The sequence below is a fragment of the Terrapene carolina genome, unplaced genomic scaffold (assembly GCF_002925995.2).
Source record: "Terrapene carolina triunguis isolate 2854851 unplaced genomic scaffold, T_m_triunguis-2.0 Scaffold119, whole genome shotgun sequence".
Lineage (NCBI taxonomy): Eukaryota > Metazoa > Chordata > Testudines > Emydidae > Terrapene > Terrapene triunguis.
Genome location: NW_020664470.1, coordinates 2,313,597 through 2,334,793, shown reverse-complemented (window position 1 = coordinate 2,334,793; position 21,197 = coordinate 2,313,597). Strand labels below are relative to the sequence as shown.

Genomic DNA, 21,197 nt, shown 5'->3' with positions numbered 1-21,197 from the left:
ATATTAGGAAACACTATTTCACTAGGAGGGTGGTGAAGCACTGGAATGCGTTACCTAGGGAGGTGGTGGAGTCTCCTTCCTTGGAGGTTTTTAAGGCCCGGCTTGACAAAGCCCTGGCTGGGATGATTTAGTTGGGAATTGGTCCTGCTTTGAGCAGGGGGTTGGACTAGATGACCTCCTGAGGTCCCTTCCAACCCTGATATTCTATGATTCTATGATTTTATGAAGAGTTAGAGTTTAAAGCCAAAAGGGACCAGCACGTCACCTAGTTTCAATGTCTGAAGATCTCAGGCCAGCAACACCACCTAGCAACTGAAACTCGACCAAGGTATTACAAACCTCAGGAGGCTAACTTGTTATGTGCCATGGGCGGAGAATAGCAGGGACCAGTCCCTAAAGCCCCCGCAATGACAGGGAAATGATTAAAGGAGACACACCCAGCTAGTCCTGGCAACTGACCACATGCTGACCCACATACTGCAGAGGAAGGTGGAAAAAACCAAGGTCACTGCCAATTTGAGCTGGGGGGAAATTCCTGCCCCAGCCCACATACGGAGACCAGTTAGACCCTGAGCATCTGAGCAAGAACTGCCAACCAAGCACCTAAGAGAAAGTTTGGCTCTGTGCTACCTCAGAGCCCTGGCCCACCCCACCCAGTGTCCCATCTCCAGCTGTGGCAATCCCAGTGCTTCAGACCAAGAAGGCAACAACACAAACAACCTCCAAAAATAGATTGGGGGGGGGTAATCCCTCAGCTCTGCAAGTGACTAGCTGAAACCCTGAAGTTTTTAGGAACCTCGGACATGAAACACAAGGGTCCTTCAGGGTGACCAACCATTGGGAGGTTGGTCTAGGACCTGACACCTCTGTTCATAGAATATCAGGGTTGGAAGGGACCTCAGGAGGTCATCTAGTCCAACCTGCTGCTCAAAGCAGGACCAATCCCCAGACAGATTTTTGCCACAGATCCCTAAGTGGCCCCCTCAGGAATTGAACTCACAACCCCAGGTTTAGGAGGCCAATACTCAAACCACTGAGCTATCCCTCCCCTCTGTTAGCTAGAGATCTTCTTTTCATTTCTGTCCCTGGCTATGGGAGAATAATGGGGTCTACTGGGTTAGATTGGGGAGGGGCTCGGACTCCTGGGTTCTATCCCTGGCTGTGGGAAAGGAGTGTGGTCTGTAACATACAAATATAATGTTGCCATGATTTTGATCCCAGCTGCATAGGTGTCAGTCTCATGACATCATTGGGGTTGCTCCTGATTGACAGCAGAGAAAAGGAGAGCAGAACTTTACTCTCTGGATCTAAGTGTGATAACTCATTTATCCAGGTAACAATTATAAAATACAGCTGCACAAAAAGGGCGGAGATACGAGCCAGCCTCTCTGCACATGCACTTGGTTCGCTCTCCTACCCCCTACAAACACACACTAAGCAGGGCTCATTTCCTACAGCAAGGACACATACACCCCCACACCTTCCCCATTTCCCCTTGTGTTCTGGGTGTATCATCAAACAGCCATTTTTTAATATTACAAGTGACCCCTGCAGGTCACATAAAATGCTGTGTGTTCCCCCTGCAGGATTGGACCCAGCACCCCCTGGAAGGGGAAGGCCTCATACCCCATTGACCAATCCCTGACAGGGGCCAGAGCAAAACCCCGTACCGCTCCCCCATCAGCGTCTCCTCAGAGCTTCCTTCATTTCTTTGTTTCTCAGGCTGTAGATCAGCAGGTTGAGCCGTGGGGTTCCCACCATGTAGAAGAGAGTCACCACCTTCCTGCTGCTCCCCGAGGCTGCTGGGTTGACATAGATGAAGCCGTAGAATAGGGCCATGATCACCAGCTGCATATGAAGAAGCCCTTGTGCTGCTCAGTCCCTGAGGGCAGCACTGCCCTGTCAACTAGCCCATAGGAAGCCAGGATGAAGAGGATGGTGGTGAAGATGATGAGGGCACTCAGGGCATAGCAGGCCTGTTCAGTCCAGGAAGTTGTCGTGCAAGAAGCAGCCACCTATGGGGCCAGGTCACGCAGACAAAATGATCCAGGGTGTTGGGGCCTGTTATGGGGTGTGCATACCCCACACTAGGCAGGAAAGGGTTAATCTCACACTATCGGTGGAGGAAGTCCTGCCCCTCAGACCATGCTGGGCATGCTCCAAGTGCCATGCTAGTATAAAGGAGAACAGCCGAGCTCAGTCTGGGCTGACTGCCAAGGAGGAAGGATGCTTGGTGGAGGTTCAAGCACGAGATCCAGACCGGAGACCTGTTGCTCATAGCTGACCGACTGGAGTCAGAGTCCCAGGGCGTACCTGCGCCAAGGAGCCTGGAGACCCTGACGTCATATGGGCTGAAGCTTCAGGAAGCCCAGTAGGAAGTGACCCAGGGATATGGGGTGAGTGGAATCTCCTACTTGTGTAAGGTCAGCATGTTGTGGTTGGATTCTTCACTGACCCAGTGGCAGACCACTCCGCCACTGTTAGGGCCCTAGGTCAGAACCCAGTGGAGTTGGATGGACCCAGTCCCCCTACTCTGGCTGCCCCCCTTTTGGTGACGGCCCCCACATTTGGCCATTAGGACATGCTGCCCTGCATTCGAGGGTAGCTATATTGACTCCAGCCACTAAGCCATGCTGCTCTATATTCAAGGGCCACTTTATTGACTCTGGTCACTAGGCCACATAGCCCTGCACCCAAGTGCAGCTGTATTGACTCTGGCCACTAGGCCATGCTGCCCTGTGCTTGAGGGACGCTATATTGACTCTGGCAGCTAGGTCTCGCTGCTCTGCACTCAAAGACCGCTATATTGACTCTGGCCACTAGGCCACACCACCCTGTGCTCGTGGGCAGCCATAGTGTCTCGTGCCATTAGGCAACGCAGCCCACAACCCAAGGACTGCCGCTTTGATTCTGGCCATTGGGCCACACTTTTGAGAGGTCCAGGACAGTCTGGCAGACTGTAACCGCAGTGTCAGCGCACCCACGATCCACTCTGAAGTGAGACAGGGTGTGCATACACCACCACAGGGCCACAGAAGGAGAGCTGGGAGATGAGGACCATGGGCATCATGAACCACAGGACTCTGGAGAGCCAGCAGGAGACCATTAAGGCCCAGCAGAGCTGGTGGGACATGAATACAGGGCAGCACAAGGGACAGCAGATGGCCAGGAACCTATCCAAGGCCATGTCCGAGAGGAAGAAGCACTCAGTGGCGCTGTAGAAAGGAAGAAGTAGAACTGCACGAAGCAGGCACGGAAGGAGATAGGGATGGTGTGGGACACCAGGTCAGAGAGCATCTGTGGCATTGTGGTTATGACATAGCAGATCTCCAGCCAGGAGAATTTCCCCAGAAGGATGAATATGGGCAAGCATTGGAGGCAGGGTCCTGCAGGATAGCCCATACAATGCACAGGTTGCCTGCCAGTGTCCCAGCGTAGGTGGAGGAGAGAAGAGCACAGAGGAGAGTGCAGCTCTGCTGGCCTGGGGAGTGGAAACCCAGCAGGATGAACTTGTTCACTGGGTTCTTGTCATTCGCTGGATTAATCAGAGGGCCCTGGAGCTGAAAGGAAATGATCAACAGGACTCCAATGTTCTACCCAGAGCATTGGGAGTGGAGAGGGGTCTAGTGGTTACAGCCATGGGGAACAGCAGACACACAACCACACACACACACATTGTGTCTCTCTCATACATAACACATTTCAAACTCCACCTGGGACCCGATACTCAAGCTGGGTTAGTTCTTCCTTTGGAAACTCTCAGTGTTGGATAAAGATGGATGAGGTGAAAACTGGAAAAACTCTCCAAGGATTGGGTGTGAAGGGCCTCACTACTGGAGTCTGGATGGAGTGAGGTCACTTGTACAGTTTTACGCCAGACTACTTTTTTTGGCTGCTTTCTCCCCCATCCAGCTGCGGCGGGGCAGTACACTGTTGAAAATGACATCCCCCATGCAGCATGAAAAGGTCACTCTGGCAAGAGCAGCCCCACACCATTCCCAGAAGTGCTGGAATGTCCAATATTCCAAGAATGTGTACATGGCCACTCTAGTCCCTCACTAAAGGCTCTTAAGCAAACCATGGGATAAGAGGTAAGGTCCTCTCATGGATAATTACCTGGTTGAAAGATAAGAAACAAAGAATTTGAATGACTGGTCAGTTTTCTCAATGGAGAGAGGTAAATAGTGGATCCAGTGCTATACCACATATTCATACATGATCTGGAAAGGAGGGTGAAAAATGAGTTGGCAAGATTTGCAGACAATACAAAATTACTCAAAATAGTTAAATCCAAATCTGATGGTGGAGAGTTACAAAAGAATCTCACTAAACTGGGTGACTGGGACACAAAATGGTGATTGAAATCCAGTGCTGATAATTGCATAGTAATGCACATTGGAAAACATAATCCCAAATATACATACAAAATGATGGGATCTAAATTATCTATTACCACTCAAGAAAAAGATCATCATGGATAGCTCTCTGAAAACTTCTGCTCAATGTGCAGCGGCAGTCGAAAAAGCTAATGGAATATTAGGAAACATTAGGAAAGGGATAGATAATAAAACAGAAAATATCATAATGCCACCATAGAAATCCATTGTGCATCCACACCTTGAATACTGTGTGCAGTTCTGGTCACATCATCTCAAAATAAGATATGTTAGAATTGGACAAAGTGAGGAGAATAGCAATGAAATGACTAAGGGGATGGAAAAAGACGAGGACTGTTCTTCTTAGAAAAGAGATGACAAAGGGGGATATGATAAAGGTCTATAAAATCATGAATGGTGTGAGAAAAGTGAATAAGGTAGTGTTATTTACCCCTTCTCATAAAACAATAACCGAGGCTCAAACAATTAAATTAAAAGACAGGAGGTTTAAAACAATCGTAAGGAAGTACTTCTTCACACAACTCACACTCAATCTGTCCAACTCATTGCCAGGGGATGTTTTGAAGGCCAAAAGTTTAACCAAGTTCAAAAAAAGAATTATATACGTTCATGGAGGATAGGTCCATCAATGGCTATGAGCCAAGAGGGTCAGGGATGAAACCCCATACCCTGGGTCTCGCTAAACCTACAACTCCCCAAGCTGGGACTCAGCAATAGGGGATGGATCACTCGATAATTGCCCTGTTCCATTCATTCCCTCTGAAGCTTCTGGTACTGGCTACTGTCAGAAGACTGGATACTGGGCTAGATGCACCATTGGCCTAACCCAGTATGGCCATTCTTATATTATGTTCTTATGCTCACTCTCCTGGACTCAGACAGCTAACCCAGGTCAGCCCTTTCTTGCACCATTTTACTCAGAAGCCCAGTGTTTAAAGAAGTCACCAAGCATGTTAGAGACCCCTATTTAAACCTTCAATCTGCCTCATTCAGAGCAACAACATGAACCCAGGTAACCTATCTCCCACGTGACTGTCCTAACCGCTGGGTAATAGGATATACGGAGGTGGGTTTCTTTCCATCCCTCCTGTTGAAGTTGCTCCACTTTTTGTAAAATATGCCAGAAGAAGACAGTGCACACCCCTGCAAGCTAAGCAGAGATTTTGAGGAGCTTAGTAATGGATTTAGGCATCAAAAGTGGCAGTTATATTCCTAAACCTCTTTGTGGATCTAGTCCTTAGTCTTTTGTAAGATGTTTGACTTAGTGCTACACGACCTTCTAATTAAAAAATTATCACTTTAGAATGTCAATACAGCACATATTAAACAGATTAAGAACTGGATAATTGATTGATCTAAAAAAATAGAGAGACAAAGTGGGTGAGGTGATATATTTTATTGGACCAACTTCTGTTGGTGAGAGAGACTAGCTTTCAAGTCATACAGAGCTTCACACAGACCAGAAGAAGAGTTCTGTGTGACTCAAAATTTTGTCTCTCTCACCAACAGAAGTTGGTCCAATAACAGATATTACCTCACCCACCTTGTTTCTCTAACATCCTGGGACTGATACGGGTGCAACTAAACGGCATACTTTTTAAAAAAACTGTCATCAATGAGGACTAATCCTCTAGTGAGATTCTTCAGTTCCAATGACATTCATCATTTTAATCAATGATCTGGAAGTAAATATGTCTGCTGATATAACTTGCAGATGACACAAAGATTGGTGGAATGGTAAATAATGATGAGGACAGGGAAATGACACACAGTGCTCTGGATCGCTTAATAAGTAGGGCCAACTCAAATGAAATGTGCTTGAACACAGCCAAATGCAAAGGTATTCATCGAGGAACAAGAAAGGAAGGTACTTAAAGGCTCTTTGATCTAGAGGAAGAAGGCAGAAGAGGAACTAGTGGCTGGAAGCTGAATCCAGACAAATTTAATTTAGAGACAAATTTAATTTAGACACAATTTTTTAACATTAACCATTGCAACAAGTTACCAAGGCAAGTGGTATATTCTCCATCTCTTGATGCCTTCAATCCAGATGGGATGCCCTTCTAGAAGATACTGTGGGGTATAGGGCCAATTGAGTCCCCACCAGACCACAGTATGGGTTGCTTCCCTTTTTTAGCACTCACCAACTCCTTCCCCTGCTTGGGGCATATCAGAGTCTCTCAAAACAAAATCAGTGCAGGGCGGATCAAAGTAAATAAAGGAAAAAGGGGGCTTAGTCTCTTGGTCACCCCTTTGGGGCCCAGCTTGTCTGTAGGCTTTTTCATGTTCTGCTAAGGATTAGAGTCTTATTGGTCCAGATAAGGGCACAGCCTTTCTGTAATCTTCATTCTGTATCAGGGGCAGATAGTGTCAAGGACAGTGGGTCCATGACTCACTTTCACTTTGCTGATCTAGCCCTATAGCCAGCTTTCTCCCAGGTATCTTCTCCTAGTTGCCATTTGTTCGTGTGTCAGGCTTTCCCTTTTTGAATCCAGTCCTCCACACCCCTGTCTAGCCCACTGGACCCCACTCTCCTCTCAGATTTGGGGATATAGCCCAGGAATCTGGACTCATAGACTTCTCTTGCTATATCTCACTAGACCCACTCCCCAACTGGAGCCAGGGAAAAGAAGCAGAAGCCTTCCTACTAATCACTACACAAGTCTATCAAAGTTTTGATTTCCTCTCTGAGAGCAGGATCCTTCCTATTACCCTCCCGACGGGCTTTTCATCTCAGTGTTCCTCAGGGTGTGGATCTTCAGGTTCAGCATTGGAGTAATCACTGTACAGCACAGACACTGCCTTGTCCATCATGAACTTCTGGAAAGGCCAGTCATAGATAAAGATCCAGGGCCAAAATGCAATCTCAGCACTGTGATCTGGATGGCAGAGGTGGTCAGGGCTTTGTGCCTCCCTTCCATGACTTATGCCCTTATCTGGACCAAGATGATGATATAGGATATGAGCAATGTGATGAAGACTCCTGTGGTGACCAGCCCACTGCTGGAGACCAGCAGGACCTCCATCATGTATGTGTCAGTGCAGGCCAGTTTGAAGACCAGGGGGATGTCAAAGAAGAAACTGTGTAGCATATTGGGTCCACAGAAGGGAAGCTGGATGAGCAGTGCAACCTGGAGAATGGAATGGTCAAAGACACCAATAGGCCATGCTGGAGACCTCAGCAAAACTAGCAGTGTGAACCAAAGGCCATGAACCAGAGTAGGCCTGGACTTAGCAAAGTAGTAGCACACACTGGGTGTCATCAAACCAAGTAAGCACATTCCTGACCAGAGAGGATGGTACCAAAATACCCATAACTCTCAGATAACTAATAAATGCATTCCTAAGAGATGGCACAGGAACACATGGGCACCTCAAATGATAAGGAGGGGATAACAGGATAATGGATAAGGATGTTTTAGTCAAACTGGCACATATGCGAATGAGGATGGTAACTAACAACATCTGGAGTGTGACACATTGCTTGTTTGTATCAAGGAGGGAGGTTGTGGAATCTCTGTCATTGGAGGTTTTTAAGAGTAGGTTAGACAAACACCTATCGGCGATGGTCTAGATAATACTTAGTCCTGCCATGAATGCAGGGGACTGGACTAGATGACCTCCTGAGGTCCCTTCCAGTCCTATGATTCTATGTATAAAAAGAGAAGTCATAGGAGGGGCATGTTTGGGCAGGTGCAGGGGGACAGGATTCTGGTGTCCTGATTGTAGCAGTACCATTCTCACGGACATACATGTGTTAAGTGTATCTATAAGGCCCTCATACTGTGCTTTGTCGACAATAAATCTGGCAAAGTGCCCTCCCCACTCTACAGAGCCTGTGGTCTTTCTTTATCCATAACATGGAGGTCTGCTGAATCAGCACGCTTCACTCTCTGTGCACCTAACACCAGAGCTCCAAGAACAGTAGCACCGGCAGCATTGTCAACTTAGCAGCCTTAAAAAAGCTCCGTGAATCCAAAGTGCAAGTCTCTCTCACCACATGTCCTAGCAACCTTACTGGCTGAATCTTTCCACCGGTCCCAAGCTGTTTCCTTTGTTCTTCAAGTGTTCTGGCTGACATGAATAGAGATGAAGGGAGAGAACATTTGGGGCATCTGTTCCCCATTTTTGTATTTTTTCCCTCCTTTTTGAGAAAATTCTCCAGCGGGGGTTCAGGAGACAGAAAGTCTGTGGGATGGGAACTTCCACCTGTTTCTTTGCCGATATGTAAATTCCTCACTCACATCCTTTTTCCTGCCAAAGAATGGCCACTTAACCACGTGATAGTCCATTTGATTTCATTGACACCTGGCTGAGGCATCAGTTTGTCTTTTGTCTTTGAGAGACTGGTTTGTGCCTGCTTGGAATATGCCTCAATAATGTTATACAGTAGAATCTTATAACTTTACCTACAATGTTGCCACACATATTTTACCATGACAATAATGATCAGCACATTATGAGTTTTCAAAAGATACCTCACAAGATGTACTTTGTACAAAATCCATTATAGTTTTGTAAAAAGGGTGAACATAGGGATACAGACTGTCACACTAGGCTGAAAGAGGAATTAGCCCCAGAAGTCATCTCATTATGTCATTTCTGACCCTTCCACTAACACTGGTATTAGGATGAAAAATCCCCTGGAATCCACCAGAGTTTCACTAGACATGGCCAAGAAAGATGCTACATTCGGAATTTGGGCATTATGCACATGTCACTTTGATTCCAAGTGGGATTATGAAAAAGTTCACAGAAGTTTCAGTTTTTGGATTTAAATTTTGCAAGTGTTTTCTTTGTGTGGAGTTAACTGAGCATTGAGTTGCTGGAAAGCATGTGAGACTCAGAGAAAAGTTGGATGTTTGCTTGACTCCTGAGAGAGAGAAAAACCCAGGAGTCCTGGGTTATCCTTCTCTACCTGGGAGAGGAACATGATGAAGTGTTTTGAGAAGGAGAGTGGTAGTCAGAACCCCTTATTTCTTTCCTTGGCTCTGAGAGTGAAGTGGGAGTGAGTGATCAGAACACTTGGGTAATGTTTTCCAAAGTGCCTAAGTCTCATTAAAAGTCAATGGGACTTAGATCCCTTTGTCACTTAGGTGCTTGTTTAAGAAATGTACAGAGGGCAATTAGTAGCTCCTGCTTCTTTCTCTGGGGAGTGGGTCTAGTGAGTTATAACAAGAGAAGTCTATGTACAGATTCCTGCACTATATCCCCAAATCTGAGAGGAGAGTGAGGTACAGTGGGTTAGACAGGGGCGTGGGAGACTGGATTCAAAAAGGGAAAACCTGCCACAGGAAGGGATGGCAAGTAGGAGAAGATGGCTGGGAGAAATCTAGCTACAGGGGCAGATCAGCAAAGAGAGAGTGAGTCATGGACCCAGCTGCCCTTGACACTGTCTGTCCCTGATACAGAATGAACGTTACAAAAAGGTGGGGTGAGGGTCTAAGGATGGACTCTAATTCTTAGCAGGACACTAAAATGCCTACAGACAAGCTGGGCCCCAAAGGGGTGACCAAGAGACTAAGCCCCCTTTTCCCTTTATTTACTTTGATCTTCCCTGCACTGTTTTTTGTTTTTTTTTTGAGAGAGAGACTCTGGTATGCCCCAAGCAGGGGAAGGAGTCGGTGAGTGCTAGAAAAGGGAAGCAACCCAAACTGTGGTCTGGTGGGGACTCAAGGGCCCCCATGCCCCACAGCATCTTCTAGAAGGGCATCCCATCTGGATTTGAAGGCATCTAGAGATGGAGAACCCCCCACTTGCCTTGGTAGCTTGTTGCAATGGCTAATGTTAAAAATTTGTGTCTAAATTACATTTGTCTGACTTCAGCTGCCAGCCACTGGTTCCTGTTCTGCCTTCCTCCCCTAGATTAAGGAGCCCTTTAGCTCTTCATTCCTTGTTCCTTGATGAATACCTTTGCATTTGGCTGCATTCAAACACATTTTGTTTGCTATATCATCTAGTCTGACCCCCTGTGTAGCACAGGCTGCTAACATTACTCAGCGCCCTCACACTAAACCCAGCAACAGAAATTGGACCTAAGTATTGCGGCCCACAGGAGACTAGGCTGTTATGTGCCACAGGCAGAGAATAGGAGGGATGGGGTGCACCAGTGCCTGAGGTCTCCGCAATGTCAGGACAATGACTGAGATACACCCAGATAATCCTGGTGAGTGACCAGCACCCAATGCTACAGAGGAAGGCGAAAAATCCCCAACTCCCACTGCCAATCTCAACTGGGGGAAAACTCCTTTCTGACCCCACATATGGCCATCTGTTAGACCCCAACAATATTTGAACCTGCCAGCCAATCACCTAAGAGGGAGAATGCTCAGTGCAACCTCAGAGCCCATCTCATGCCCTCAAATGTCCCATCTCCAGCCATGGGCATCCCTGATGAGTCAGTGGTTTTTCACAGGTTTCATAGGCTGGAAGTTAATTAATAATTCTTTTGTTATTTCAGCTGGAAATAGCATCCAGCCACCATCCCAGAGCTCTGTTGGCTCTGCAGGGCTAGCAGGGGTGAAAATTCAAAATTATTTTGACCCTGACAATCCAACTCTGATACCCCTGGATTGCAGATCTGTGGATTACGGAGGGGTCTTTTGTTAGTTAATTAGATTTTACAGTGGAGCTGCATTTTAACTACTTAAAGTTATACATTTTGAGCTGATTGGAAAACAAAAAAATTTCAGAAAATTACTGAACAATTTCAAAAACATTTCATTGCAAAAATTTTGGAAAGTAGTTATTTGTGGTAGTAGTATTAATGACACTTTTATCTAAAACTATTAGGTTTTGTTTTTGTCAGTTTTCCTTTTTTCTCCTACTTCTCTCCCCATTTTCTCTTTTTTTACTTTCTCCTCTTTTTCTAAGGAAAAGGGCAGTACAGAAGGAGAAAAATGGGGGGGAAATAAAACCTAAAGAAGAAGTAAATGAGAGAAGATTTTTTTCATTTTTTTTCTTTTTTTTCTCTGAGAATCTGGAAAAGTATGAAAATTTTTATTTACCAATTGTCAATTAAAAGAAAAACACATTAACAAAAACCTTTTCAACTAAAAAAGAAAGATTGTCCAGCTTTATTTATAAATACACCTTTACATCAGGAATCCTCCATTGTTGGAAAATATTCAGAGAGCACACTGAATTGCATCAGCTGGGGATCTGACCCATTGACTCCAGTGGAGCTATGCAGGTTTACAGCTGGGGCTATGGTCTACTGGCTCCAATGCAACTGTCATGGAGTCACCGGGCCAATGCTCTGGAACTACTCTGTATGAAGCCAGTCAGGACTCTGGAGGAGCATGCCTCCTCTCTCTGAGAAAACTGTTGCCAGGACAAGAAGTTTACACAGCTTCGAACTTCCTGGATCTGACCTCAGAGCATTCAGCATCCCTTTCCACACCGTGCGCTTCCCACAGCGAGTCCACTTGGGTGGGGCTCCTAGGAAAGCTAGAGGGCCCTGCACCCCAACTCTGCAGTGAGCTGTGACTCAACCAGCATTGTAAAATGGAAGGTTTATTAGTCGAGAGGTACACATCGTAGAACAGAACTTGTTAGCACAGAAATCAGTGACTTTCAGACAAGTCCATCTTGGGGAGTCCTGGGCCAGATGCCCTGGACTCCCCCTCTTCCAGTCCCACACTGCAGACTGCCCTGGACCCCACTGCCTGGCCTCCAGCATGCCTGTTGCTCCTCCCTGGGGCTTTGTCCTGCTTCCCGGGGAAATGTCACCTGGTCTCATCCCCCTCCTGGATGTCAGGTTACGAAGGGCACCGACCATTGCCTACGTGCAGACAGATGGGAAGCTTCACCTGCCCTGAGGGCCTCAGCAAAAGTCACACACCCAATTCCCACCACCTAGACATTGGTGCAGTACACAGGGAAACTGAGGTACACACAGTATTAGTGTAAGACAGTACGACTCACATGCAACATAACAAGGTGGAAAAAACCCCACTTCATCACAGCAACTACTGTACATTGATTTACACCAGCTGGGGATATGTTCTATTTACTCCAATGGAGCTATGCTGATTTGCACCAACTGGCTTCATGGATTTCAGTGGAGATTATGGCCCTTGTTCCGTAACTTATTTATGCACATAATATTTCACAAGTTTGCAGGATGTGATCCCGTTCGATAGGATACACAATTCATGTGGCGTATTCATCCCCTCTCTGATATGGTCTAGTTTCTAAGAGAAATGATCATTCAAAAATAAATTATGTTTTTAGTTTCCTGCATGAGAACAGGAATCTGCTCATCAGTCTCTTGATGGCCTTTTTCATCTCAGCATTTCTCAACGTGTAGATCATTGAGTTCAGCATTGGAGTGATTACTGTGTAAATGACAGACACCACTTTGTCCAGGGCAAACTTCTTGAAGGGCCGAGCATAGATGAAGATGGTGGGTATGAATATTAAACACACCACGGTAATCTGGGTTCCACAGGTTGACAGAGCCTTGCGCTTCCCGTCCGTGACATGTGACCTGATCTGGACTAAGATGATGATGTAGGAAATGAGCAGAATTATGAATACAATTAGAAGGAGCACTCCACTATTGAAGACCATCTGCAGCTCGATCACATGGGTGTCAGTGCAGGCCAGTTTGATGACCTGTGGGACATCACAGTAAAAATTGTCCAGGACGTTCGGCCCACAGAATGGTAGCTGGAGGAGCAATCCAATCTGAACAGCAGAGTGAGCAAATCCACCCAGCCACGCCAGTGCCACTATCCCCACGCACACACTCCGATTCATGATAATCAAGTATCTCAGTGGTTTATAGATGGCCACATACCGATCGACTGCCATCCCCACAAGGAAAAATACCATTGCACCCCCTATGAAGTGGAAGAAGAAGATCTGGAGGAGACAGTCATTGAATGAGATGGTTTTACACTGGGAGAGGAGACACAACAGCAATCTGGGAGTATTGACCGATGAGTCACTGACATCTAGGAAAGCCAGGTTTGCCAGCAGGAAGTACATAGGGGTGTGGAGGTGGTGGTCAGAGATCACCGTGATGATGATGGTTAAATTTCCCAACCAAGTGGTCACATATACTATGAAGAAGGCAATGAAGAAAAAATGCTCTAGCTCAGGACTCTGGGTGAGTCCCAGGAGCACAAATTCAGTCACTGTAGTGGTGAGGTTCTGCTGGTCCATTTTGTGGACTTAAAATATATCTGCAATTAAACAGAAATAACAATAATAATTATGTCCTTTTTGTAATTCTCCCCACCTCTCCCTCTAAGGCTATGTCTACTCTACTGCGGTAAGTCGACCTATGTTACGCAACTCCAGGTATGTGAATAATGTAGCTGGAGTCGACGTAGCTTAGGTTGACACTCTTCAGTCAACTTACCTTAATTTTCTCGTTTGGGATGGAGTACCAGGGTCGACTGGAGAGCGATCTGCAGTCGATTTGGCAGTAGATCCGCTAAATTGACCTCTGTGCATTGATCTCAGGAGCGTCTATCCAGGCGGTAGTGTAGACATAGCTTAAGTGACTGATATTACATTTTTCTTAAATCCATGTTAGCAAACAAACTTTGTTTAGGAATTTTCTTATTTTTTCTCAATTAAACACTGTGTGCTCAGCTGAATTCGGGAGAATCCTGATTCAGCAGACGCTCTTCACTCCTCCAGTGGTGAACTTGTCCTAGGAATGAAAGGGAGTGGTTTGCTCCACAAAAGTGTCCCTGTTCCTTACAGTGTTCATTCATCCATCTGCAACTTTGATGCTCTAGACCTCCCATTTTTTCCCCCCAATGTTTAGGCTTTGGATTTTCAGTCTCTTTCTTTTTTTACTTCTTTTAAAAAAAACTTTATCCCACTTTTCCACCCTAAAATTGTGGAAAGGAAAGTACGAAAAGTGGGAGAAAGTTTGCCTTTCTCTCACAATTTATCATGCAAAGAGTAAGAAGTGAAAATTTTGTATCCAAGTGAAATGAAAAGCTTCATTTTCTTTTGAACATTTCTCATGAAAAAGTGAAAAGACATAATTGAAAAAAAAAACAATTTTCCCATTAAATATTTTGATTCCAACCAACCATTTTTTTATAGTGATATTCTTTTCAAAAGAAAATGTTGCTTTAAATGAAAGGAAAAACTTAATTTTGATTGACAGTTTCAGATGAAAAATTGAAACATTGGGTTAAAAAAGCCCCCCAAAACAGATTTTCCCATCTGCAGTCTGTAGATATGTCTTGCAAAAGGATGTTAATCGGCTTTAAAAACCTTGACCATAAAGTATGGTTTCAGGTTGGGGTGTGAATAGTTGGAGAGTATGGCTTTGAAGGTAGAGCACTAGATGCTTGAGAGCTGGGTTAAGTTTCTGCTCTGCCACAGACAACTTCTGTGACTACTGATAACTGACACCTCCTCTCAGTCTGGGATTTTCAAGGCAGAAGAAGGTTAGGTATCTACCTCTGCTGATCACTGTTGGGAGCTGGATGCTTAAACTCCTCAGGTCCTTTGACAATCCCTGCCTCTGCTCCTTCTCTCTTAATTGAGATTAACAATAGTTTCCCTACATTTCAGGAGTCTGGGGAGGTTAATCTATTAAGGATTGTCAGGAACATGGGCACCGTGATGATTGGGGTCATGGCAAGTAATTAGGTGGAGAACTTGGGTGGAAAGGAATGAAGGTAGGGGCATTGCCTCATCTAGACATCAGAGACTCCAGAGGCTGCTGTGGAAATTTCAATAGAAACACATCAGTGTGTACTGGCTGAGATAAAAGACCAGAGCCATTAGTTAAAAGCCTGTAGCAGATGTACTCTGAATGTGCTCTAGCCAGTAGAGAGGTGCCTCATTAGTTCAGCATGGGCTACACCTTGATCTGTTGTGAAGTAAGTCACCTTTAAGCATTTTAGGATCTTAGTGTAAATGGGAGCTGCTCTCAACTTTCAGGGAGTTAGGTGCCCAACTGCATTGGAACAACTTACCAAGGTTGTGGTGGATTCTCCATCACTGACAGTTTTAAAATCAAGATAGAACTTTTAGGAAAAAAAAGAGCCTGCTTTAGGAATTATCCTGGGGGAATTATCTGGCCTCTTCTGGTCTTAGAATGTATGACTCCATGTTAAATTCTGAAATGGGCCTTCTGAGAAAATTCCAGTCTAATATTATTCAAAAGCTTAAAAGCATAAAAGATTCTAATTGAAAGAAATCCACGGTGGGAATTTCGCTCTGATTTTATCTGCAAATCTGGAAACTTCTCCGGTCCACTTCCAATCTCCAACCTGCTCCAGAGAAAAATGCATTTCAGGTCTTAGCAACCTAGAGCCCTTGCCATGGGAGAAGATGAGTGACACTGAACTAGTCACATGAAGGTCTCAGACAGTGATGGTAGTAATGGATCTGTGGCCTGTTATCTTCCTAACTGACTTAAGCTCTTCTGAAATCCCCAGCAAATACCTATAAACCTAGAAAAAAAGATCTTTCATTAAAAAATGTTATCTCTGCAAGTACATCTCGCCTTCCTTGTTAGCATGGTCTCTATGCATCTCCCCCTAAAATAATGATGCATATCCTGGTGTTACCTCCTACAAGCTGCTGTGTCTGTCATCCCAGAGTCGTCTGTCTGCAAACGATCGTGTCTGTGATCTCAAAGCTGATCTTTGCTTTCCTGACAGGCAGGGGAAGGGGATCTAGAGCCATAAAGAAACAGCTGCAGAAAACATCCGCTTATATTATATTTGCCCCCTGTGCTAAGGCTGGAGCTAGGATCAAAGAATCTGTGAAATCCCCTTTAGCTCTACTGGACAGAATCAAGAGAGTTTGTGCTTTGGAGATCAGGGGATTCTGTCTGAAGGGGAGTCATTAATAAATTCATGGAGAGTTTCCACTGTTTATGTGGGGTTTTTTGAGCCATGGAAACTCAACAGGTTTGGAAATAACCTCCTGTGCTGAATAGCCTGAGGGTGCTACAAGAAGGGTATTTGGAATACATGGAAAGAAGTGGCTTTTGACTGGCTTGTGAAGCAAAGGAAGTCCTAAGACTCCTGGGTTGGATTCATGGCACTGGAAGAGAAAGTTCTCAACACTCTTGTGTGGTAGGAATCATAGACTCATAGACTCACAGATTTTAAGGTCAGAAGGGACCATTATGGTCATCTAGTCTGACCTCCCGCATGATGCAGTCCACAAAAGCTGACCCACCCACTATCCCTTAACTCAGCTGTTGAAGTCTCCAGATCGTGATTTAAAGACTTCAAGTCGCAGAGAATCCTCCAGCTTGGGACCCCCTGCCCCATGCTGCGGAGGAAGGCGAAAAACCTCCAGGGCCTCTGCCAATCTACCCTGGAGGAAAATTCCTTCCCGACCCCAAATATGGTGATCAGTAGAACCCCAAGCATACAGGCAAGATTCTCCAGCCGGACCCTCATTTTACCAGCGATGGCACGTTATTGCCTAATTGACTAAAATCACGTTATCCCATCAAACCATTCCCTCCATAAACTTATCTAGCCTAATCTTAAAGCCAGAGAGGTCTTTCGCCCCCACTGTTTCCCTCGGAAGGCTGTTCCAAAATTTCACCCCTCTGATGGTTAGAAACCTTCGTCTAATTTCAAGCCTAAACTTCCCCACAGCCAGTTTATATCCATTTGTTCTCGTGTCCACATTAGTACTTAGCTGAAATAATTCCTCTCCCTCCCTGGTATTTATCCCTCTGATATATTTAAAGAGAGCAATCATATCCCCCCTCAGCCTTCTTTTGGTTATGCTAAACAAACCGAGCTCCTCGAGTCTCCTTTCATACGAAAGGTTTTCCATTCCTCGGATCATCCTAGTGGCCCTTCTCTGTACCCGTTCCAGTTTGAGTTCATCCTTTTTAAACATAGGAGACCAGAACTGCACACAGTACTCCAAATGAGGTCTCACCAGTGCCTTGTATAACGGAAGCAGCACCTCCTTGTCCCTACTAGAAATACCTCGCCTAATGCATCCCAAGACCACATTAGCTTTTTTCACAGCCACGTCACATTGCCTACTCATAGTCATCCTGCGATCAACCAGGACTCCGAGGTCCTTCTCCTCCTCCGTCACTTCTAACCGATGCGTCCCCAGCTTGTAACTAAAATTCTTGTTAGTCATCCCTAAATGCATCACCTTACACTTCTCACTATTAAATTTCATCCTATTACTATTACTCCAATTTACAAGGTCATCCAAGTCTCCCTGCAGGATATCCCGATCCTTCTCCGAATTGACAATACCTCCCAACTTTGTGTCATCCGCAAACTTTATCAGCCCACTCCTACATTCGGTTCCGAGGTCAGTAATAAATAGATTAAATAAAATTGGACCCAAAACCGAACCTTGAGGAACCCCACTGGTGACCTCCTTCCAACCTGACAGTTCACCTTTCAGTACTACCCGCTGCAGTCTCCCCTTTAACCAGTTCTTTATCCACCTCTGGATTTTCATATCGATCCCCATCTTTTCCAATTTAACCAATAATTCCTCATGCGGTACCGTATCAAACGCTTTACTAAAATCGAGGTATATTAGATCCACCGCATTTCCTTTATCTAGAAAGTCTGTTACTTTCTCAAAGAAGGAGATCAGGTTGGTTTGGCACGATCTGCCTTTCGTAAACCCATGTTGTAATTTGTCCCAATTGCCATTCACCTCAAGGTCCTTAACTACTTTCTCCTTCAAAATTTTTTCCAAGACCTTGCATACTACAGATGTTAAACTAACAGGCCTGTAGTTACCCGGATCACTTTTTTCCCCTTTCTTAAAAATAGGAACCACATTAGCTATTTTCCAGTCCAACGGTACCACCCCCGAGTTTACAGATTCATTAAAAATTGTCGCCAAGGGGCTTGCAATTTCTCGCGCCAGTTCCTTCAAAATTCTAGGATGAAGATCATCCGGTCCGCCCAATTTAGTCCCGTTTAGCTGTTCAAGTTTGGCTTCCACCTCTGATACGGTAATGTCAACCCCCCCTCCTTTATTCCCCTCTGTCCTGCTGCCTCTATTCCTAAGCCCTTCATTAGCCTTATTAAAGACCGATGCAAAATATTCATTTAGATATTGTGCCATGCCTAGATTATCCTTAATCTCCACTCCATCTACATTCTTCAGTGGTCCCACTTCCTCTTTCTTTGTTTTCTTCCTATTTATATGGCTGTAAAACCTCTTACTATTGGTTTTAATTCCCCTCGCAAGGTCCAACTCTACACGGCTTTTGGCCTTTCTCACTGCATCCCTACATGCTCTGACCTCAATAAGGTAGGTTTCCTTGCTGATCCCTCCCCTCTTCCATTCTTTGTACGCTTTCTGTTTTTTCTTAATCGCCCCTTTGAGACGCTCGGTCATCCAGCTAGGTCTAAATCTCCTGCCTACTAACCGTTTTCCCTTTCTCGGGATACAGGCCTCGGACAGCTCATGCAACTTCAACTTGAAATAATCCCAGGCGCCATCTGCCTTTAGATCCCTAAATATGTTAGCCCAATCCACTTCCCTAAGTAGTTGCCTTAATTTATTAAAGTTGGCCTTTTTGAAATCGTAAACCTTAGTCACAGTTTTGATACTGTTAATCCTTCCATTTAGTTTGAACTGTATTAGCTCATGGTCACTCGAGCCCAGGTTGTCCCCTACAACCATTTCCTCAACGAGGTCCTCACTACTCACCAGCATCAAATCTAAAATGGCATCCCCCCTCATCGGTTCAGCTACTACTTGATGAAGGAATTCATCTGCTAGCATGTCTAGGAACATCTGAGTCCTATTATTGTTACTAGCATTTGTTCCCCAGTCTATATCTGGGAAGTTGAAGTCCCCCATGATTACACAGTTCTTATTAGTTTTTACTTCCCTAAAAACATTAAATAGTTCTCTGTCCGCTTCCAGGCTAGATCCCGGCGGTCTATAGCACACCCCAAGCACTATCCCAAGGGAGGCTCTAGTAGTTCTTTTACCCAGTGTGATTATTGCCCAGACAGACTCTGTCTTATCCATTCCATCAGTTATTATTTCTTTACAGTTTACCTCTTTATTGACATACAATGCCACTCCCCCACCTTTACCTTTGTTCCGGTCATTCCTAAACAGCACATACCCTTCCATACCTGTACTCCAGTCATGACTACCGTTCCACCACGTTTCGGTTATTCCTACGATATCCGGTTTCATATCTTGGACCAGGAGCTCCAATTCCTCCATTTTGTTACCTAGGCTTCTTGCATTGGTGTATAAACATCTTACTGTATGCTGTTTATCCTTTCTCCCATTAGTTATGCAATTTGGTACGGACCCCGTACTGTCCATCCTCCCCCTCCTTCTTATGTCTAATCCCTTACCCCTACCTATATCTGTGCTTATCTCTTCACCATCCTTTTCAGTGTTTGAATCTGGCGTGGAGATTAACTGGACATCTCCCAACCGTCTCCCCCAAATTCCTAGTTTAAAGCCCTTTTGATGAGATGAGCCAGCCTACCTCCCAGAAGTCTATTTCCTTCCCTACTCAGGTGAAGTCCATCCCGTGAGAACAGCTGTCTGTCCCCGAAAGCCTCCCAGTGGCCATACATCCCAAAGCCCTCCTTATAGCACCACTCCCTTAGCCAGCTATTTATCCTTACAATTCTGTCAGCCCTTTGCTGTCCTTCTCTAGGAACAGGCAGAATCCCACTGAAGATAATCTGATCCTCGACTTCCTTAAGCGTCTTCCCTAGCCTGGCATAATATCCCTTGATTCTCTCTAGCGAGAACCTAGCCATGTCATTCGTTCCTACGTGAAGGATGATCAAGGGGTTCTTACCTGCTCCTTTTAGGATCCTTTTCAACCGCAGGTCCACATCCCGTATCTTAGCTCCCGGTAGACAGCACACCCTTCTGTTCTCTGGGTCCGCCCTGGTCACAGGCCTGTCTAACCTCCTCAGTAAGGAGTCCCCAGTCACATAAACCTGCCTTTGCCTGGTGACAGTGCGATCTACCAATCTATCCCCTGTTCCCTGTATTCACAACTCCTGTCTGTTTCTATTTTCCCTTATGGTCCCCCTAGTGCCATCCTGTATCCTCCTGGGGCTCAGTATTGATGCTGTCTCCATCAACTCCTCCCCTCTTTCTATGGGACTAGCCGCTCTTCTCTTCTTCCTCACCCTCCCACCATCAGTTACCACCTGCTGCCTCCCCTCCTCGTTATCCAAACACCCAAACCTGTTCCTGAGTTCTATTTCCCCCTCACTAGCCCTCCTTTTCCTTGGCCTGCTTCTCACGGTCACATGATTCCACTGCTCTTGTTCTCCCCCTGACATTCCCCCCTCACAGACCATAGCCCCCGCTTCCACCTGCACCCCTGAGCATTCCCCTTCAGCTACTCCCTGCCTTTGCTCCAGTAGCTGCTCGAATCCCCTTCTAAACTCTACCAGGGTATCTACCTGCATCTCCAACCCTCGGATCTTTTCTTCCAGCACGTCTATTAAGTGGCACTTCATACAGACATACCTCTGTTCAGGTGCCCCTGATAGTACCATGTACATACCGTAGCTGCCACGTGCAATCATCTGCATTGTGTCCCCCGCTGCCTGGCTCATGGCTGCTATAGTCTCTGCCTGCTGCTTCTGGGGAAACAAAGAGCACCGGACACCGCTCCCTCCCCTTCCACCTCCCCCTGTAAACTCCCACTTAAACTCCCCTGTTAGCAGCCCTGTTTGTTGGGTGCCGCTGCTCGCAGCTTGTGCCGCTGCCTGGCTGGGTGGCCGCTTTTATAGGCCCCCTAATCAGCCAAGCTCTGCCCCCTAATCAGGGCTCAGGGCTCAGCAGCCCTCCCAGCACACTGCC

General features: G+C 45.8%; 1 protein-coding gene and 1 pseudogene across 1 annotated transcript; both read right to left on the bottom strand.

Moving 5' to 3' along the window:
- Positions 1–1,680: 1,680 nt before the first annotated feature.
- On the bottom strand, positions 1,681–7,489 carry LOC113406689 (annotated as a pseudogene).
- A 5,131-nt stretch (positions 7,490–12,620) lies between these two features.
- LOC112113399 (olfactory receptor 4D1-like) lies at positions 12,621–13,856 on the bottom strand. The gene is made up of 2 exons (XM_024209670.2): positions 13,768–13,856; positions 12,621–13,588 (listed from the first exon to the last, which is right to left on the bottom strand). The coding sequence occupies exon 2, from the start codon at positions 13,566–13,568 to the stop codon at positions 12,621–12,623; it is 948 nt and encodes a 315-aa protein (XP_024065438.1). The 5' UTR covers positions 13,569–13,588; positions 13,768–13,856.
- Positions 13,857–21,197: the final 7,341 nt, after the last annotated feature.